The sequence below is a fragment of the Nothobranchius furzeri genome, chromosome 14 (genome assembly GCF_043380555.1).
Source record: "Nothobranchius furzeri strain GRZ-AD chromosome 14, NfurGRZ-RIMD1, whole genome shotgun sequence".
Lineage (NCBI taxonomy): Eukaryota > Metazoa > Chordata > Actinopteri > Cyprinodontiformes > Nothobranchiidae > Nothobranchius > Nothobranchius furzeri.
The window spans coordinates 58,972,208-58,989,508 of NC_091754.1; the positions used below are offsets into that span (position 1 = coordinate 58,972,208).

Genomic DNA, 17,301 nt, shown 5'->3' on the forward strand with positions numbered 1-17,301 from the left:
ACTCAAGGAAGGGTAAATGTGTGGCTGTTTGACGAGACCGACAACCGGATGGTCCAATAGTTGTTTTTGGTCTGAAAAGTGTTATTGGCAAAGGTTTTTAGAGAAACGCAAGAGAACCACTTCCTTAATTTTTGTCGTTGTGGGTTTGGGGTGTTTAAAGGCTTTTATTTTGACAAATGAACAGTTCAGTGCTCCTTGTGTTCTTCCAGCTGATAGGGAGATGATAACTGAGGACAATATTTGTGCGTTCAAAATTTCTCTAAATAGGTTTTATGAGATTTTGCCACAATTGAGCAGCCCTGCATGTCAGAAATGACACCTAAACAAAATAACAAATGCACGTGAGCATTCACAAGCCTCTGATTATGGAGCCTGGAGGATAAGAACACTCCAAACGCTGCACATCTGCCAGTTAGCTCAGGATCCTGCCACACTATGAGTTGTGTGTGTGCAGAGAGAGAAAAATGCAGTGCAGAGCAGAAGCCTTGAAGGATCCGCCGTTCCCCTCTTCAACCTTCTCACACACCTCCTGCACCAGCGGCAGCATTACACAACCTGTGGACGCACAGTAGCCCCTGTTGCTAAGATACCAGAAGGTATTATTTGCATTGAATATTAATTGGGCCCTCAGATCCCACAGCTGAGGAGAGAAATGTCCCTCTGTAAGGCGAACATGATTCAGATGTCGGGGGAGACGCACGAAACAAGAAACCTTTATCCTGTGGAATAAAAGTGAAACAAGTCCTTTGATTCCTGCGTTCTGCTGACAAACTAAAAGCCACGGTGCACACAAAGCGCCTAAATGTTTTTTTACACAAAGCATTATTTTCCCCACAGCTTTTACCTGAGCTCCCCGCCCTCCTACCCACTAGCTCTGGAGGGTAACACAGATAATTTGGTTGTATCCCTACTTTGCCTCGTGCTCATTTATTAGAGAAAATTGGAGTACAATTGCTATGCACCTGAGATAATAAGATTTAGCGCCTCCAATCTTTCTCTTTTCTGTAAGGGTGGGACTAAACAGCTGTAAAGGCAGGAAACAGGTGGACAGTAAGGGTCCTGCACACAGAGTCGGCGCCGATGCTCGTATTTTTTACCCGTTCTAAGCTGTTTCCTAATGCGTTTTTCTACATAGTGAAGCTATGAAACAAGTTGTTTCTGCACATGAAAGACCACGAAATATTCACAACCAGAACTTTATGAGCCGTTAACTCTGTTCCTCTTATTTTCTATGTTCCCAAATAGAAAGTGTGCTTCATTTCTCTGTAACTGGACTATTCGTGTTGCTTTAGGCTTTCCGGAAGAATGTTGACACAAAACGGTGGATGTTGCCACATACTGTAGCGGGGGGGGATGCACGTCCTTAAATAATTCAGTTTTCTAACGTTCATGTAATACTAGGATAAAGGCTCCAAGTTTACTGCCGTACTGTAAATTTACTCGGATGCATGCGAACACCGACTGACATCAAATCCATATTTTTTCTTTCACTTATCCAAAGTTGGGTTCTCCACCCCTCCATGGGCTTCCACCTTACCGTGGTCGAGGGGTTTGAGTGTCCCAAACATCCTAGGAGCTAAGTTGTCTGAGGATTTATGCCTCTGGTAGGGTCACCCATGGCAAACAGGTCATAGGTGAGGGATCAGGGGTCTATTCAGCCCATAAACCACTTATAAAACCACCACCACTTATGGAAACTGTTCCCTCGCCCGGATGCGGGTCACCGGGCTTCCCTCTCTGGAGTCAGGCCTGGAGGTGGGGCATGTTGGTGAGTGCCTGATGGCCCAGTGGCCTGGTGGCCCATGGAGCCCGGCCGGGCACAGCACAAAGAGGAGATGTGGGTCCTCCTATCCATTAGCTCACCACTCATAAGAGGAGCCAAAGGGGTTGGGTGCATTGTGTGTCAGGTTGTAGCCGAAGGCAGGGACCTTGGCTGTCTGATCCTCGACTACAAAAGCTGGCTCTCAGTACGTGGAATGTCACCTCTCTAGTGGAGAAGGAGCCGGAGTTGGTGTGTGAGGTTAAGAGGTTCTAGCTAGATATAGTTGGACTCACCTCAACGTATGGCTCTAGCTCTGGAACCAGTTTCCTTGAGAGGGGTTGGACACTCTACCACTCTGGAGTTGCTCCCACTGAGAGGCGCAAAGCAGGGGTGGGCATTCTTGTTTCCCCCCATCTTGGTGCCTGTACATTGGGGTTTATTGGATAGCCTCCCTCTACCTATGTGTGGGGAGGCGGGCTTAGGCACCAAACTGCAGCTCAGACTGCCCGTCCTTGGAGGGGGTGCTGGACAGCACTCCTTCCAGTGACTCCTTCCTCCTGTTGGGGGACTTTAAGGCTCATGATGGCAACGACAGTGGGACCTGGAGAGGTGTGGTTGGGAGAAATGCCCTCCCTGATCTGAATTCGAGTGGTGTTTTGTTAATGGACTTCTGTGCACATCATGGATTGTCCATAATGAACACCATGTTCAGACATAAAGGTATCCATGTGTGCTCTTGACACCAGGATACCTTAGGCCGCAGTTTGATGATTGACTGTGTTGTTGCTTTGTCTGATCTGTGGCCGCATGTCTTGGACACTCAGGTGAAGAGAGGGGCGGAGCTGTGTACTGACCACAACCTGGTGGTAAGTTGGCTTCGATGGTAGAGGAAGATGTCAAACCCGGCAGGGCTAAACGTATTGTGAGGGTCTGCTGGGAACATCTGGTGGAGTCTCCTGTCAGAAAAAGCTTCAATTCCCACCTTCGACAGAATTGTTAGTAGGTACCGGTTACAACCCCTGAACCGGCTGGTGGACACTGGCGGCTGGGGATGCTGTCAAGTGGAAGCAAGAGTCCTATCACGTCTTTTTGGCCTGTGGGACTCTAGAGACAGCCGATGGGTACCGGCAGTCCAAGCGGAATGCGGCTCGGGTGGTTGCGGATGCAAAAACCCGGGCATGGGAAGAGTTCAATGAGACCATGGAGCAAGACTTCCGTATGGCTTTAAGGAGATTCTGGTCCTTCATTTGGCGCTTCAGGAGGGGAAAGCTGTGCGCTACCAACTCTGTTTACAGTGGTGATGGTGCGCTGCTGACCTCTACTTGAGACATTGTTGATCGATGGGCAGAGTACTCCGAAGACCTCCTCATTCCCACCAGCATGTCTTCTAGTGAGGAAGGAGCTTGACTTTAAACCAATAAAAGTCCTAACAGTTCTCAGCTCTATGTAAAACACCTTGTTTTAATCATGATCTACTTTGTACGTTTTATTTAGAATTCTCAAATCTTCACAAGAACCCTAACCCTGCTTTTGTTTGGACCTCCTAGTCTGAGTGTGTAGCAGAGTCTAGCTGTTAGGGATGGGTACATTTGACATTTGAATCGATTCAGTACTAATTCCCGGTACCTAGGAATCGATACCGGTATTTAACGGTACCAATTGATACTTTTGAGTGTTTATTATTTTAATTGTCTTTTACAATTAAATACATATTTTTCTCAATATATAACCATATTTGATAAATATCACGATAAATAACATACAACTGTTTGTATTTTAACATCGTCCTTGTAGTTTTATAAGCTGATAATTAAACTGAAGCAAACGTCTTTACTGTGAACTAAATTTACTGTGTATCTTCATTCCTTTGGCCGTCCTTTTTCATTTGATTTTTCCTACTGGGAAGTTAGAATTTCCGAGGAGAAAGCGAACGCACCATTAGCTGATAACAATGGTGGCAATGGAAGCTAACATATCAAGCTAACGTCATCTTAAACAGTTTATTTAGCTGCTGGAGCAGATTAAAACGATGATGCCTCACACTTAGATCGTTGTCGCTGGTTTCATCTTCACCCAATCACCCGTCGCATTTAGTAAAGTGAAGCCAAACTTTAGAGCGCGTTCTTTTTATTAATTTTTTTTTTAGAGCGCGTTCATGTTCTTCTAGTCGGAAATTCGGAGTTCAGAGGAGAAAGTGAACGCACCATTAGCGAAATGGAAGCTAACATATCAAGCTAACGTTATCTTAAACATTTTATTTACCTACCGGAGCAGATTAAGATGAGGATGTCTCACTTAAACCGTTGTCGCTGGTTTCATCATCACCCAGTTACCCATCACATTTAGTGAAGTGGACCCAAGCGTTAGCGTGCGTTCTTTCTACCATGCTGCTCTGTTTACAACTGGCTCGCAGCGAGCGACGACAAAACACTCTTGCGCATGCGCAGCTGTCTTGGCAAGTTCTCGTTTTGATGGACGGGTCCCGAAACGAGGCACTGTTTGAAATGAGGTGAATCGGTGCTCAGTCGGTACTGTGGAATTCGGTCGGTACCTTAAAAAGTACAGAATTCGGTACTCATCCCTACTAGCTGTGTCCTTTCAGTCATGTAGACTTGTTTTACGTAGCATCTACGTAAACGCTTGCACGTTCATCTCTCATCAAACGTTTTCAATCACAAACTCAGGAACAACACTGCTGGCTGCTAAGACTGAAGGCATCAGATCTTATGGTTGGTGGCCAGATCAGCAGGAAGCCCACCTGCCTGGGCTGAGTAAAGGGTCGCATACATACCAGGACAAACAAATAGTTTCAGCAGTATACACACAGACTAGATCTTGCTTATGCTGCATACTGAACACACACACTCCTGTTCTTCACAGCCCATCCCATGAGGCAGTGGAGCTTGTTAAGGGCCCATCCAATTACTGTCATCTAGAGGTGACCTCTGGTCCTACGTGCTGCTGCTTTATATGTCAATGATGGAGAGAGGAGAAAGAGACAGACTTCAAAGCAGGAGGACTGCCCCTCTGGGGAATGGCATTGTACACTATTACACCACATCAGCCCTGGGTAGCTGAGAGCTGCATGGCACTGTTCAAGTAGTTCATCAGGCCAACCTGGCAGGGTATGAGCTATAATTGGGCCAGACCTTTGGGATGATAGCAGGCAAACACATCAGTGCCTGCTAAAGGCTGGTGTCAACATGCCAAAGGAGTTGTTGAGCAAGGAATTCCTGCCGCTGCACTTATGATTACAGTGAGTAGAAACAAATGTGTCAGCCGCTCATGGCTCAGAACTCGCGTTATCTTGCACCCCCCACACCCCCAGAGTTTAGTGTCCGTACTCACGCTGGTTGGCTTTGGAGGGCGACGTGTGGTTGAGTCTCTCCAGAGAGTCACTGCTGCCCTCCTCCAGGATGTAATCGAAGTTCAGGATGAACATCATCACCACGCCCTCCTCGTTCTTCACCGGGATGATATGGGTGGTGCAGGCGAACTTTGAACCTAGCCAACAGAAAACACACCAACAGTCAGAAACAGTTTTGTTTTTGTGCCCAAGATTCATTCAACAATCCCAGTTTGGAGAAAAAAGATTAGTTGGTTTGGATTGAAGAGCTAACAGCTAGTCTGACCAAAGTGGCTCTTTGAACATATTCTCTCTCAAAACTCTTATAGTGGCCTAGTGAGTATGTGTTTTACGTCTTCATGTTACAGTTAGCAACAGCTGGCCGTAGCACCCATGGCATAAATGTCATGTTGTTCAGAAGAAGTGTGTGATGGATAAAAGTACTCAACACCATATTGTTGGAGGAGCAAACACACTGGTCCCAGACAACAGACCAGAGATAAACAACAACAATGCTGGCAGAGCACAAATATAGTAAGTAGTAAGTAAGTACATGTTTTATAAAGCACTTATCACAGACATAGAATCACAAAGTGCTCCATGTAGATCAAAACAAAATAAAACAGTCATAAAATCAAAATGCTCTCAAAACAGAATCAGATTAACATAAAAAAATAAGTCATAAAATTATAAAATTTCATAAACAGATGAAAGATTTAAAATTTGAGTTAAAATAAGAAAATAAAAGGTTTAGTAAAAGCAGCTTTAAATAAAAGGGTATTTAGCTGTTTTTTAAAGGTGTCGAGACTGTCAAGGATAAAGGAAGATCATTCCAGAATCGGGGTGCAACAGTCTGGAAGGAGCGATCACCTCGACTTTTGTATCTGGTCTTTGGAACTTCTAGAAGGTTCTGGTGTGTGGACCTGAGGGCTCGGGTTGGGGCATAAGGCTTTAACACTTCAGTAATATAGGGAGGAGCTTGACCATGTAGAGCCCTGAAAGTTATAATCAGGACTCTAAAATGAACTCTAAAGTTAACGGGTAACCAGTGCAGAGACTTCAGAATAGGAGTGATGTGAGCTCTTATGTTCGCTCCAGTTAGGAGCCTCGCTGCAGAGTTCTGGACCATATGTAGGGTGTGTTACAGTAATCTAGACGGGAGGAGATAAAGGCTTAGATGACCATTTCAAGTTCATGTTTTGACACCAACCTTCGCAGTTTGGAGATATTTCTTAAATGATAAAACGGTTTCGGGCCAACGTGTTTGAGTGGCCTTCAAGAGACATTGATTGGTTAAAAATAACATCCAAATTCCTTAAGTTTGTCTTGACGGCGGAGGATAAATGACCAAGTTTTAGACTAATCAGGGGAACGATGCTCTCAGGGGCAATGATCAGACATTCAGTCTTTTCAGAGTTTAACTGGAGGAAGTTATCTTCTAGCCAGCTGGTGATAGCTGATAGACACTCTAGTAATTCAGACAGTTTATAGAACTCAGAATCCTTAACCTGTGTAACCCTAAATCCCCCCGATTGGAGGCCTCTACAGTTTCATGTCCCAAATATCTACAACCGTCCACATTCTCCAAACACAACTAAGACCACAATCAGACAGCCCAGATGGGAAACAAGGCAATTTTAAGCTGTAATAAATTAAGATACAATGATATTTGAACTTCATTTTAGAAGAGCATCTGACCTTCTCTGGTGTCTGCTGGGGACAAAAAAAAACCTTGAACAAATTTTGTTGAGGACCCCTGGAATAAATAAAACAATTGATTAAGTTTCCTAAATGGAATTTGAACTCACAACCTCCATCCTGTCAGCACGTTCACACAGGGCAGCTCTTCTAGAATAAAGTTCAAGTATTATTTTATCTTAATGTATCAAAAACCAAAAATTGCTTTGTTTACAATTTAAACTGTTTTGATTGTAGCTGTAGCTGTGCTCGGAGAATGCAAACCATCACTGACACTTGGGATATGAAACTCCAAAGGCCCCCAGTTGGGAGGCGCCAGGGCCCAAAGAAAAAAGGCCTAGGGCCTAAAGGTTAAAGGAGCAGTACAGCTGAATATCATCTGCATATAGGTGATAAGAGACATTATTAAAAGAATCAAGTATCTGTCCAAGAGGGTGTATGTACAGCAGAAAAAACAGTGGACCCAAAACAGAGCCTTGGGGTACCCCACAGAACAGATGGGTAGAAGCTGACATGATCTGGTTTCTACAGACACCGTAACTTCTGTTAGAAAGGTACGATCTAAACCAGTCTAGAACAGTTCCAGAGATCCCCACCGAGTCACCAAGTCTGTTAGTTAAGGTGCTGTGATCAACAGTGTCAAAAGCTACAGAAAGATCTAACAATACTAACACTATGAATCCGCGTTGTCTGCAGCCATCATGATGTCACTGGAAACTTTAAGCAAAGCTGTATATAGCTATCCAGCTAATGCTTTCAAAAACACAAAAGGGAATTAGTATGTAGTACCATTCTGGACATTTATGAAAAGTATTCATATTAGACAAAAACATTTAGAAATGTCTACTTTAAATCACTGGTGTCGAAGGTTTTTCCAAGTGGGTCAAAATAATCCTGAGCTTCAACATTTAGATTACCGGTATTTTTAATTAAAAATACAAGTTATTTATAGATTTTTTTTTTCTCCCTACATTAAAGCTCTCATTCACTTTTTTCTCGATAATTTTTCTGCAGTTTTTAATAAAAATGAATCCCTTGTGAGGCATTTTCAGTGTAATAAAAGCTCTCGTGCTCTTGTTTCAGGAAGTAGCAATTAGCCTGAGGAGAGGGGGGCCAGACGATTGCCTCTGATTGGCTAACAGCAACGCAACTCTACCACTGACTCAGTTTGCTTTGCAATGCTGATGATTTATTTCTACAAGTAACAAAAGCCAAGAGGAATTCTGCCATGCTGTGGACTTGCTAATGCTAACAGTTAGCTTCTAGTAGCCGAGACGTTCTCTGCTGATTCTCAGATGTTAGACCAACAACAGCCTTCCCGTCAGGGACGAAATTTTGATTTCAGAAGTGGGGGGGACACAGCAGGCTTGTGCGGATTTGGGGTGGGGGGTGTTATGTAAAGACCCCTTGACACGTCACGTGCCCATCTCAATAATTTTTCCATCCTCTATATATATATATATATATATATATATATATATATATATATATCAAAGTTAAAAAATGTACAACTCTATTATTATTTTTATTTATTTTCATTATTGAAGAGCAGTTTTGGCTGTTGACAATGGATAGGCCATTGTATTTATTGTTTTGGGTCTTTTTTTATTGTTTTTGGTGCAACATTTTCTAACAGGGAGTGAGATTCCTTTTTCATTTAATTTTTGTTTGTTATTTTTATTCATTTAGAAGTTCTGGTTCTGGATATTTCAACGTTAAATGAAGGTTTATTTGTTGCATTTTAAAGGGTGTACTTGCATTATTATGATATATTAACATTATATTAGTGGTTATTTTGGTCTAGATAATGTTGACAATGATATCGTTTATCATCAACAATTTGTTGGACAAAATATCATCCAGCAAAATTTGTTACTTTCCCAGGCCTAGTCAAAAGTATAAAAATTATTTATACATAAACGGTCCCTCCTGAGATCTGGCCGTTTGTTCATTTGCTGTGTTAGAGGACAAGCTGAACTAATGTTTTACACATGATCATCACCCTAACATTTGAGTGTATAAAAACATATTAAATATGTTTTTTCCCTTAAAAGTGTTTAAACAGTTGTTGCATTTCAACACACAAAAAATAAAAGGAAAAAATAAGATAAATCTAATGAAAAGTGTACATCTTTGACATTAAGCTTAAAAAAATCTGTTGACGATGATGATACTGTTCATTTTTCAGAGCTTTTTAATGTGAACATATACATTGCAATAGATAAGTTTACAATAAAGTTAAATGATAAAAGTTTTGAAGTTACACTTCTACTACTACTACTACTAGTAATAATAATTATGATGATAATAGTAATAATAATAAAAAATAATTATAATAATACGAATAAATTGTGTCTGAGGAGTCAGTTATGTGGAGGAGATGAGTTTGTAAAAGTTAGTTTTGAGTATGTTTGTGAAGGAGGAGGTGAGTCTGAGCTTAATGCAGGTCTGTCACATGTTCCAACTTACGTTTAGACTTTGAAAGAAGTCTCTTATATCCACTTTTCGTTTTCTTGACATGCTGCCTCCTGGCTGTGCCTAACTACCAAAGACTCACAAATGAACACTTATTCAAATGTTATGTAATGGAAGCTGAGCTGAGCTCTGATATTACACAGCGTCTAGTTGACGATGTGACTCAGTACCGGTGTTCCCTAGCGGCTCCAAACTAGCAAAACAACGTGAGCACGTTCTGACTGTTTCCAACTTGAGTGACAGCAGCAACAGCCAATAATACGTTAGCAAGTATCAGCAGAGCCAATAGATTAGCTTTTGGGCGGGTCTAATAGGAAACCGGTTTCCGTTTCTGTCCTAGTGCTCAACCAAATCCATTTAATGGAGCGTAATATTGTTTTTGGACGGAAAAAAGTGCAGGGGACCAAAACTGCCTTTTGAAAAAGTGGGGGGGACATGTCCCACCCGTCCCCCCCCAAAATTACGTCCCAGCTTCCCGTCATGAGCCAAGATGGTGAGTCCATAAAGGCCAATTTACAATGAGACGTGGATCCGTGTTTTTTCTGACTGGAAATTTTCTCGTCTGTTTTTATTGGTGGCTAATGCAGGAAATAGGGGTAGAAGACTACAGGTGCTGGCCAGTAAATTAGAATATCATCAAAAGGTTGAAAATATTTCAGTAATTCCATTCAAAACGTGAAACTTGTACATTATATTCATGCAATGCACACAGACCAATGTATTTCCAATGTTCATTACATTTAAATTTGATATTCATAAGTGACAACTAATGAAAACTCCAAATTTGGTATCTCAAAAAATTAGAATATTCTGAAAAGGCTGAATATAGAAGACACCTGCTGCCACTCTAATCAGCTGATTTACTCAAAACACCTGCAAAGGCCTTTAAAAGGTCCCTCAGTCTTGTTTTGAAGGCACCACAATCATGGGGAAGACTTCTGACTTAACAGCTGTCCAAAAGACAATCATTGACACCTTGCACAAGGAGGGCAAGACACAAAAGGTGATTGCTAAAGAAGCTGGCTGTTCGCAGAGCTCTGTGTCCAAGCACATTAACAGACAGGCGAAGGGACGGAAAAAATGTGGTAGAAAAAAGTGTACAAGCTCTAGGGATAACCGCACCCTGCAGAGAATTGTGACGACAAACCCATTCAAAAATGTGGGGGAGATCCACAAAGAGTGGACTGCAGCTGGAGTCAGCGCTTCAAGAACCACCACGAGGAGACTCATGAAAGACATGGGATTCAGGTGTCGCATTCCGTGTGTCAAGCCACTCTTGAACATGAAACAGCGCAAGAAGCGTCTCGCCTGGGCCAAGGACAAAAAGGACTGGACTGATGCTGAGTGGTCCAAAGTTATGTTTTCTGATGAAAGCAAGTTCTGCATTTCCTTTGGAAATCAAGGACCCAGAGTCTGGAGGAAGAGCAGAGAAGCACAGAATCCACGTTGCATGAGGTCCAGTGTAAAGTTTCCACCGTCAGTGATGGTGTGGGGTGCCATGTCATCTGCCGGTGTTGGCCCACTCTGTTTCCTGAGGTCCAGGGTCAATGCAGCCGTCTACCAGGAAGTTTTAGAGCACTTCATGCTTCCTGCTGCTGACCAACTTTATGGGGATGCAGACTTCACCTTTCAACAGGACTTGGCACCTGCACACAGTGCCAAAACCACCAGCACCTGGTTCAAGGACCATGGTATCCCTGTCCTTGATTGGCCAGCAAACTCGCCTGACCTTAACCCCATAGAAAATCTATGGGGTATTGTGAAGCGGAGGATGCAATACGCTAGACCCAACAATGCAGAGGAGCTGAAGATGACTATCAGAGCAACCTGGGCTCTCATAACACCTGAGCAGTGCCACAGACTGATCGAGTCCATGCCACGCCGCATTACTGCAGTTATTGAGGCAAAAGGAGCCCCGACTAAGTATTGAGTGCTATACATGCACATTCTTTTCATGTTCATTCTTTTCAGTTGGCCAACATTAGAGAAACAAACATTTTTTCATTGGCCTTTAGAATATTCTAATTTTCTGAGATACCAGATTTGATGTTTTCATTGGTTGTCACCTATAAATATCAAAATTAAACGTAATAAACATCGGAAATACATTGGTCTGTGTGCATTGCATGAATATAATGTACAAGTTTCACGTTTTGAATGGAATTACTGAAATATTTTCAACCTTTTGATGATATTCTAATTTACTGGCCAGCACCTGTATTTTCAGGTTCAGCCTGCATATTAACTCATCATACTTCAAAAATAACAAGTAAAAATGGTCTCTCCACAAAACAGCCTTTTCAACACTATTTTAAAGGGGCATTATGGAAGTGTGACAGCCAAAACATGTATAGAAATAATAAATGTCTTCTTCATACATTCTCCTGCAATGCCCTGGTCCTGTAGAATGAGCCCTGGCATTTTTACTGTGATTGCCTGTTTTTCTGTAAAATCACAGAAAAAGAGAGATTCTCGGGTCGAGCAGGCTGCTTCATGCGCATTCACGCTCAGGCATCGCCCGTAGCATTTGCTATCCGTAGCTTTAGTGGTTCCTAACACCTAGTGACAAAGCTAGCAACATTTCTGAGGACCCATAGCTACTTTCTTCTAGATATTTCTGCAAATTAGCAACAAAATAGCCATTTTCGCTCCGAATCGTTGTTTCAGATGCAAAGGACGTCAATGGCGCTTTAGCTCACCTAGTAAAACGTCGGACTCCTGTGCAGAAGACCTGGGTTCGATTCTGACTGTGAACATAGTTTATTTAGAGTTTCTGTTTTACATTAATGATATATTTTGTCTCAGCTGTTATTTTCATTAAGGAGCGTGCACGTACAGCTTGCGCGCCTCGTGCACGAGCCTACTATTGAAGCTGCCATTACGCTTATGGCCTGAGGGGGCAATCACGAGCATAAAAATTAAAAACTCTGTAAAGTCCCTTTAATGAAAAGCACATTTTTTAAGTTATTTGTAGAAACTGATCTGTAAAGCTTTATCAATCTGAAACACTGAAAAGGTCTCATATATCGTATTAAGCTTCAAGGTTTAAAATGCATGACTTATTCATTTTTGCATCCAAAACAAATGTACAAAAACTGATATTGATGCCGGCAGTGGGCCTTGAACAATCTCTGACAGTCATATATTCTTCTGCTGATGAAAGCTGGGTGAGAAAAGGCCGTGAACGAGGAGCAGGATGATGAAACAATAATCCAACATGGCCGCAGCCCGACCACAGTCAGAACACTCCCAACATTCATTCATCTGAATTTTAAATGAATAAATGATCAAATGGTTCGTAACAATAAAACAGCGAATGACAACGAGGACAACGGCTCCATTAAGGAGGAACGCACAAACACAAGAGGGACATTTAAACAATTCAACCTGATGGAAGATAATTCTCAGCTCATTCAAACACCGATGGGTCTCTCCGGTCCTAATTACTCCGGCTGATGATTGCTGTGGAGGGCTAGAGTTAAACACACTCCTGCTCGCTGCTAAATCTGGCATCAGAATGCTTCAGATTCATCAGAGAGAGGCGAAGGTTAGCAGACATTAAGCACAGATGGTTGACTCTTCTACAAACGGTCTTGCTTTAATAAATAAAATGGTAGTAAGGAGATCTTTGGTGCGATAGGATCAGTCCAACCTCTGATATGGACAGCTGCCAGCATCGGATTACAAGAGACTGTCCCTTGTTATCCAATGCTCCCTCTTGTCAGACACCCAAATGTCTGATAGCTCTAGATGTCTGAGGTCAACAGAAACAACCCCAGACTATAATACTGTCCCCGCAGGACCAGCCAAAGTCACTCTGGATCAGTCTAGACTATTTCACTGCATTCATTTGATATAGAGACTAGTTCTTTTGTTCCTAGAAACATAAAACTAAGATTTTAGCCTCTTAAATGGAATACAATGTTGGGAAAAAAAAACTTTAAAGAGGTACTTCCTTGAGGAGAAAAATTACAGGAGTCTTATTTCCTGATTTCTTTGGACATCTCACCTCTGATTGGATAACAGCAACACAACTCCACCGCTGACTCTGTTTGCCAAGCAAAGCTGATGTTTTACCTCCACAAACAACACAAGCCTGGAGGAGTTCAGCTGCGTGGTGACATTGGGGCAGCAGTAGCTCAGGTGGTAGAGTGGGTTGCCTCATGATCAGAGGGTCATGGGCACGATTCCTGCTCCCGCCAGGGGTATCCTGCTGTTGTGTCCTTGGGCAAGACACTTCACCCAACTTGCCTGTGTTAGTGGTGGTCAGAGGGGCCGACAGCGCCTAATGGCAGCCTCGCCTCTGTCAGACCTCACCAGGGCGGCTGTGGCTACAAGTAGCTTACCATCACTAGCAGTGTGTGAATGTGAGAGTGTGTGAAAGCGTCTTTGGGTGTCTTGAAAAGCGCTGTATAAGTTCAGTGCATTATTATTATTATTATTATTATACAATTACTGTCTACTAGATCAGAAGTTCCCTGCAGTTTCCTGGATGCTAAACCAACAGCCTTCCCCGTTGTGAGTCACGATGGGTCTATGAATGTTAAGCGATGTTAAGTGTGATGTAGATCTGTCAGGCTTTTCTAATCCTAGAGTTTCACCGTCTGGTTTCTATCAGAAGTTAATGCAGGAGATAGGTGTAGGAGACTATTTTCATGTTCTGCTGCATGAAAACCTGAAAGTGGGTCAAAAATAATAAATAAATAATAAAATGAAATTTTTTGTGAAGTACTAAACATTTTTAGTGAAGTACCACTTATAGTGTGATCAAATGTTTTTTTAAATACTTTTGTTACCTACTGACAACAAATGTTATTATTATCAACATTTTTCCCATCACATAATCTGAGTGTTACACATTCTTTGGCCTCTTTGCTTAAACATTTCAGTCAACTGCTGTTTAACTGCGATTGAAGCTAGGGATGTCCCTATACAACTTATTCACTTCCGATACGATACCGATTTTTCAGCCTTCTGTATTGACTGATACCAATATCAAACTGATACGATTTCAGCACAGATCATACATACTTTTACCTATTTCGTAGTGTGGAATGTATGAAAGGGAGAACAAGAGCCAATAACAATAATTATTAAAAAAAATTGAATTTTTTGGGTTAGAAAAATGTGAACCTTAACGGGCTGCTTATGTCGGAGATTTTGGATGCCATCCGTCCATTTTCATCCGCTTACCCGGAGTCTGGTCGCAGGGGCAGTAGCCTAAGGTGAGAGGCCCAGACTTCCCCAGCCACTTGGGCCAACGCCTCCGGGGGAATCCCAAAGCGTTCCCTGGCCAGGTGAGAGACATAGTCCCTCCACTGGGTCATGGGTCTGCCCGGAAAACCTCACCAGGGAGGCGTCCAGGGGGCATCCTGATCAGATGCCCAAACCACCTCAAATGGCTCCTCTCGATGTGGAGGAGCAACAGGCCTACTCCGAGCCCCTCCCGAATGACCGAGCTCCTCACCCTATCTCTAAGGGAGAGCCCAGTCACTCTTCGGAGAAAACTCATTTCGGCCGCTTGTATCCGCAATTTCGTTCTTTCGGTCACTACCCAAAGCTCATGACCATAGGTGAGGGTAGGAACGTAGATCGACCGTTGAATCGAGAGCTTTGCCTTCTGACTCAGCTCTCTCTTCACCACGACAGACCAGTACAACGCCTGCATCACTGCAGATGCAGCACCAATCCATCTATCGATCTCACGCTCCAGTTTTCCCTCACTCGTGAACAAGACCCCGAGATACTTAAACTCCTCCACTTGGGGCAGGACCTCATCCCTGACCTGGAGAAGCCATTCTACCCTTTTCCAAAGCAAGACCATGGTCTCAGATTTAGAGGAGCTGATTCTCATCCCAGCTGCTTCACACTCTGCTGCAAACTCTCCAGCGAAAGCTGAAGATCACGTTCTGATGAAGCCAGCAGGACCACATCATCTGTAAAAAGCAGAGACCTGATCCTCAGGCCACCAAAATGGATGCCCTCCACACATTGGCTGCACCTAGAAATCCTGTCCATAAAGTTTATGAACAGAATTGGTGGCAAAGGGCAGCCTTGACGGAGTCCAACTCTCACTGGGAACGAGCCCGACTTACTGCCGGCAATGCAGGCCAAGCTCTGACACCGATCATACAGGGACCTAACAGCCTGTATCAGAGGGCCTGGTACCCCATACTCCCGGAATACCCCCCACAGGGCCCCCCGAGGGACGTGGTCAAACACCTTCTCCAAATCCACAAAACATAAGTAGACTGGTTGGGAAAATTCCCCTGCACCCTCCAGCATCCCCTAAGGGGTATAGAGATCGACAGGCGGATTGGTTCGACGTCTGCAGTGATGCGGATGCTGAGCCGATCTGTCTTGGTGAAGAGGGAGCTGAGCCAGAAAGCCAGGCTCTCGATTTACCGGCCGATCTACGTCCCTACCCTCAGCTATGGTCATGAGCTTTGGGTCGTGACCGAAAGAACGAGATCGCGGATACAAGCGGCCGAAATGAGTTTCCTCCGTAGGGTGGCCGGGCTCAGCCTTAGAGATAGGGTGAGGAGCTCGGACATTCGGGAGGGACTCGGAGTAGAACCGCTGCTCCTCCGGATCAAAAGGAGTCAGCTGATGTGGTTTGGGCATCTGGTCAGGATGCCTCCTGGACGCCTCCCTGGGGAGGTGTTTCGGGCATGTCCTGCCAACAGGAGGCCCCCGGGTCGACCCAGGACACGTGGAGAGGTTACATCTCCAATCTGGTCCGGGAACAACTTGGGGTCCTGCCGGAGGAGATGGTGGAGGTGGCCGGGGAGAGGACGGTCTGGAGCTCCCTACTTGGGATGCTGCCCCTGTGACCCAGACCCGGATAAGCGGAGGAAGACGACATTGATGACGGTATAGAGCTGGTCCAGTTTTCCATGGCCAGGACAAAAACCACATTGCTTCTCCTGAATCTGAGGTTCAACAATCCGACGGACCCTCCTCTCCAGAACCCCTGAATAGACCTTTCCAGGAAGGCTCAGGAGTGTTATTCCCCCTGTAGTTGGAACACACCCTGCGGTCCCCCCTTTTTAAATAAGGGGAACACCACTCCGGTCTGCCAGTCCAGTGGGACTGCCCCCGATGTCCACGTGATATTGCAGAGCGTCAGCCAACACAGCCCCACAACATCCAGAGCCTTAAGGAACTTCGGGCAGATCTCATCCACCCCCAGAGTCTTGCCACAGAGGAGCTTTTTAACCAACTCAGTGACCTCAACAACAGAGATTTGAGAGGCCAACCCAAAGTCCCCAGACTCTGCTCCCTCACTGGAAGACGTGTCGGTGGGATTGAGGAGGTCTTCAAAGTATTCTGCCCACAGACCCACAACATCCTGAATAGAGCTCAGCAGCACACCGTCCCCAATATAGATAAAGTTGGTAGCGCACTGCCCCCCCCCCGCCCGCCCCCCCCCCCGCCCGCCCCCCCAGTTGACAGCTCCGCCCCTCTCTTCACCCGAGTGTCCAAGACATGCGGCCGCAGGTCAGATGAAACAACAAAGTCGATCATCGAGCTGCGGCCTAAGGATTTTGGATGCCGTCCGATATATTCCGATACAGTGTGTTTGGGCACATATTGAATTACTTCCAATTACAATATAGGAGCGGGACATCCCTAATTAAAGCAGTCAGAAAACCCCTCATTGGACCCACATCTACAACTGATCCATCAAAGATAGCTGCCAACACAAAGGTGGCTACGACCCAGATCATCTGAAGAGTCATTCCTTCCATTACAGACCAAGATTGTGGTTGACGATGGCATTTCCCTACCTGACACAAACTGCTTTCATCAATAGAACTTTCTGCTTAGCAACTCCCTATTTGGGACCAGAGTTTTGTTAAACATTAATAACTCTTGAATTTGTGCGAAAACAAGGCGCCACCTTTAACATTCCAACAGAAGCTCTGACCGGGTTTTCCCACTGTCGAAAAATGTATGTCAAGTTTACAATAATCAACGTGGACATCCCTGGAAGATGCTCCCTCTCACATTAGGCTCC

At 44.2% G+C, this 17,301-nt stretch overlaps 1 protein-coding gene across 5 annotated transcripts in view; it reads right to left on the bottom strand.

Moving 5' to 3' along the window:
* LOC107380961 (voltage-gated inwardly rectifying potassium channel KCNH7) overlaps positions 1 to 17,301 on the bottom strand; it is a 164,386-nt gene that overhangs the window by 88,668 nt on the left and 58,417 nt on the right. For all 5 annotated transcript variants that reach the window (XM_015952389.3, XM_054743248.2, XM_015952388.3 and 2 more), the window contains exon 3: positions 5,111 to 5,266. In XM_015952389.3, coding sequence (XP_015807875.3) covers positions 5,111 to 5,266 — 156 coding nt within the window. The remainder of the gene's footprint in view (positions 1 to 5,110; positions 5,267 to 17,301) is intronic.